The sequence below is a fragment of the Odontomachus brunneus genome, unplaced genomic scaffold (assembly GCF_010583005.1).
Source record: "Odontomachus brunneus isolate Ranch 3 - 2012 unplaced genomic scaffold, Obru_v1 Obru_scaffold_151, whole genome shotgun sequence".
In the NCBI taxonomy this organism is placed as follows: Eukaryota; Metazoa; Arthropoda; class Insecta; order Hymenoptera; family Formicidae; genus Odontomachus; species Odontomachus brunneus.
The window spans coordinates 321,009-324,776 of NW_022639601.1; the positions used below are offsets into that span (position 1 = coordinate 321,009).

Here is a 3,768-nt window from a genome sequence, read left to right on the forward strand (position 1 = left end):
ACTAGTGTGATTTGGCCTTAAGACGAACAATGTCGATAATGCAGAGACGATCGTCACTGACATAATCACGCTATCCTTTTCGTATTTCTTATATATACAGAACTTACACGAATGTGTTGCTTTGTTTTACCATATTCAACGGAGAACCTAACCTAATATATGTGTAGAAATCTTTTTGCAAACTTTTTCGATATTCTTAAGTTTCCAAATATAGATGCGAAGGTAGAGCAATGTTCTTTAAAATTTTTCTGTTTGGAGCATCCACACTTTCAGTATGTATAAGCTACGGAACTTTTGGATTAGGCAAATATTACTCTGACAGCTTGAGATTTTACATTAAAAATTTTTTGCTCGTTTTTGTCACATATCAAGCAATGTTCTTATTTATTTTTGCACGTACGTTCATTGCGTAAAAGCATTTGTAATTCTGTGTAACCAATACGACGTAAACTTTGTAGAAAAATGTCAGTATTTTGTCGGTAAAGTTTTCAGCTTCTACCGAGCGGCAGCTCAGGCCACTGTCCAATCAGCACGCGCTGCGGTGAGACGAACGTTTCATACACTGTTGCATGGACATGAGAGGCTGGCCAGCTAGCCAGCACCGCAGCGCGCGTGCTGATTGGCCAGTGGGCTGCCACTTAGTAGAAATCATTTTTAGAAATTTTTTAATATCTCCAAATTTTACGCGGTTGTTTAAAAAAAGACACCAATTCCATTCACCCCGACCTATTCTAGCTATACTATATTTACTCTGATACGGTACGTCAGACAACTTGTATATAGTATACAGATAAAGATTAACAAACGCTGCAAATAATACGATTTGTTTTCTTTTTTTGGATCTATATTTCTTACCTGTTCATCGCGAGATGGTACATTTGCTAGATACTCCTTCATCTCAGGCTTCTTAGGGTCAGCAATAGCCAATACCGATACACATCCATCGACTGTTCCCAAAACAATACTTTTACCGTCATATGTGCTGTCAATAGCACTCAATTCAGCTTGTACTCTATAATTCGATATCATTTCACAATCTGAAGATCTGTGAAATAAATTGTTTACATATAAATTCATGCAAATTTAAAATCTTTCCTTATAACGTATTTAAGAACGTCTCATATTTCAAAAATAATGAAAAAATTTTGAAAGAATTAAAAATTGACCTATACTGCATCTGTATAAAAGTAATCGCAAACAACTCGACATTGATTCAGAGCCTGGATGAAAAATTATTCTATTTTGAGATGTAAATCCAGCAAACATGACGTCAAATAATGCTTTAATATGATACGTTAATGATATCTCTGAAAGAAAAAATAATTAAAAAATAATGACAAAATTCTCAATTTTTCTATACGTGTACTTTAAGTATTCAAGATTATGTATGCGAAATTTTCATTATGGTTTAGAGATAAAAATTTTAAAAAAAGTCCGCAATATATAATATAAAATAAAGCAAATATTGCAAAAATATAATAAAGTAAAAGTATGTTGTATGTGTAACTGTATCGTACAGAATATCTAATGTAACTCGCTTGTGTGCAGGTAGAATTCGTTAAACTAAACACAAAAGTCTTCTGTCATTTTGCAAACTACATAAAATTTTTAGTTATTAATTGAAAATGATTGATGAGTGATCGCGCGCTATGCGGTGCAGGGTGCAAATTGTTTGTAAAATGATTTTGTGTGTTAAATTTGGCGAGTTCTAACCTAACAAAAGCGGACGTGCAAGTTGCAGCAGATACCTTGTATACCATTTTTATAAGAAATACTTGTATACCGTTTTTATAAGAAAAAAAAATAGAAATAACGTATTTCTAATTTTCAGTAACTTTTTGCAGAAACTATAAAATAATATATTTTTAAAAGCATATATGAATTCAAATCAAATTGAGATAAAATACAGTTTTCAACAATTTTGTAGATTGATTGTCTCTTTGAGATTTACTATCTTTCAATATACTTGCCTGAAGACTCTGATAGTTTTTCGGCCGCTATGATAATAAAGCACATACTCGTCTGTGCGATTAAACATTGATATGACGGTAAATACTCCTTCAGCTACCTTCGGTATATATGTTTTCACGCTTGTACCTTTCTTCAACTCTATGAGTTCAAGGCCACCCCTATACATTTGGTCAGTGTCAAAAGTAACCATACACTTTGATTATTCTAATTCTACGTAGCCAAACATCTGATTACCCATACAATGTTTTCTATTTCGATGTACGATTTTTGGATGTATATTTGATAATTATATTTAGACGATTTGTGTTAGATTTAGTCTCTCGTCAAAAATTTACAGACAAAACACATGTTAGAGTCGATGCTCCATTTGTGGCTACTTTAAGGATTTTCGACGAAATAAACGTGTTTTAATTAAATTCCCTTCGTTATCTAATGTCTTTAATTATTTTAATATATTATTAAGAATCTGTAAATAATAAATTTAAGACCGATAGGCAAAATAAATTAAACACATTTTTAAAAAATAATACTTATGTCATAATTTCCGATTTCACTGTTTTTGGCCACCATAATACCAGTTCTTGTCATCATAAGTACCTGTTCTGGCCACATAATGAAATTGAGATTAATTTATAATGAAACAATTAATAAAAAAGTATATGCAATAAAAATCATGATTTAATGTTAATATCTTAATGTTGATATTTATTTTAGTAAAACTCCTGTTTAGGGAACCCCCTTCAGATGACCTTGATCTTGACATATGTTATAGAGGTCACCCTCCTGAGTGATCTTCTGAAGGTTTTAGCCGTCGTTGTTTGTTAAAAAGTTATTAACAAAAAAAGTTGTATGAATGTAACGTAATTTTTCAAGACAGTTTTATAAAATACACATTTTTCCTTTCACTTTTGTGAGAAATTCTCACTCTTTAGTTGAAGTACAACAGACTTGCAGCACCCTCGCCGCGGTGCGGGGGATTTTGGGGGCGTAGCCTCTCAGTTACACGGCTAGAGACAGATATCTTTTTTATTAATATCTCGGAAACTATAAGCGACCGCCATATAACCATGTTTATATTGTTGAAATATGGTAAAAAATAAAAAAGATGCTTGTTCTTAGCCGTGTAATGGAGAGGGATTACGCCCCCCAGACCCCCGCACCGCGCTGAGGGAGAGGGCGCAAGTCTGTTGTACTTAAGCTAAAGAGTGAGCATTTCTCATAAAAGTGTGAGAAAAAGTGTGTATTTATAAGACTTAAAATATAATAGGAAGACACGCACACATCGCGAGCCTGCCCTGTCGGGCGGGCAAGCGCGCTTGCTGGCGAGCAGTGTGTGTGTGTGTGTGTGTGTGTGTTAACGGTATCAATATCGAGAAATTGTTATATATTTTTCTAACTTCTTTCATCAATAACTTTTTAACAATGAGCAGTGGCTGAAACCTTTTGAAAGTCACTCAGGAAGGTGACCTCTATAACATGTCAAAGTTAAGGTCATCTGAGGGGGGTCCCCTAAACAAGAGTTTTACCTTTATTTTCAATTTATATATATATATATATATATATATATATATATATATATATATATATATTAGCATCTTTTGTTTTTTATGGTAAATACGTAAAAAGTTTTCTTTTATGTGTGTTTATCTCTGAAGTTTTCTTTTTAATAAAACGATTTTTCTTATTATCCATCTAAAGAAACAAAAATAAGTATATTTACAATGTATAATTATATATATAGTATGTATACATATATATATATATATATATATATATATATATATATATATATATATA

General features: G+C 32.2%; 2 protein-coding genes across 3 annotated transcripts in view; one reads left to right on the plus strand and one right to left on the minus strand.

The window, feature by feature from the left end:
• LOC116850669 (NACHT and WD repeat domain-containing protein 2) overlaps positions 1 to 3,768 on the minus strand; it is a 42,447-nt gene that overhangs the window by 10,585 nt on the left and 28,094 nt on the right. The window contains exons 24-25 of the mRNA XM_032829213.1: positions 1,971 to 2,129; positions 856 to 1,045 (exon numbers count right to left, since the gene is read on the minus strand). Coding sequence (XP_032685104.1) covers positions 856 to 1,045; positions 1,971 to 2,129 — 349 coding nt within the window. The remainder of the gene's footprint in view (positions 1 to 855; positions 1,046 to 1,970; positions 2,130 to 3,768) is intronic.
• LOC116850668 (transformation/transcription domain-associated protein) overlaps positions 1 to 3,768 on the plus strand; it is a 51,689-nt gene that overhangs the window by 2,582 nt on the left and 45,339 nt on the right. The window lies entirely within an intron of this gene.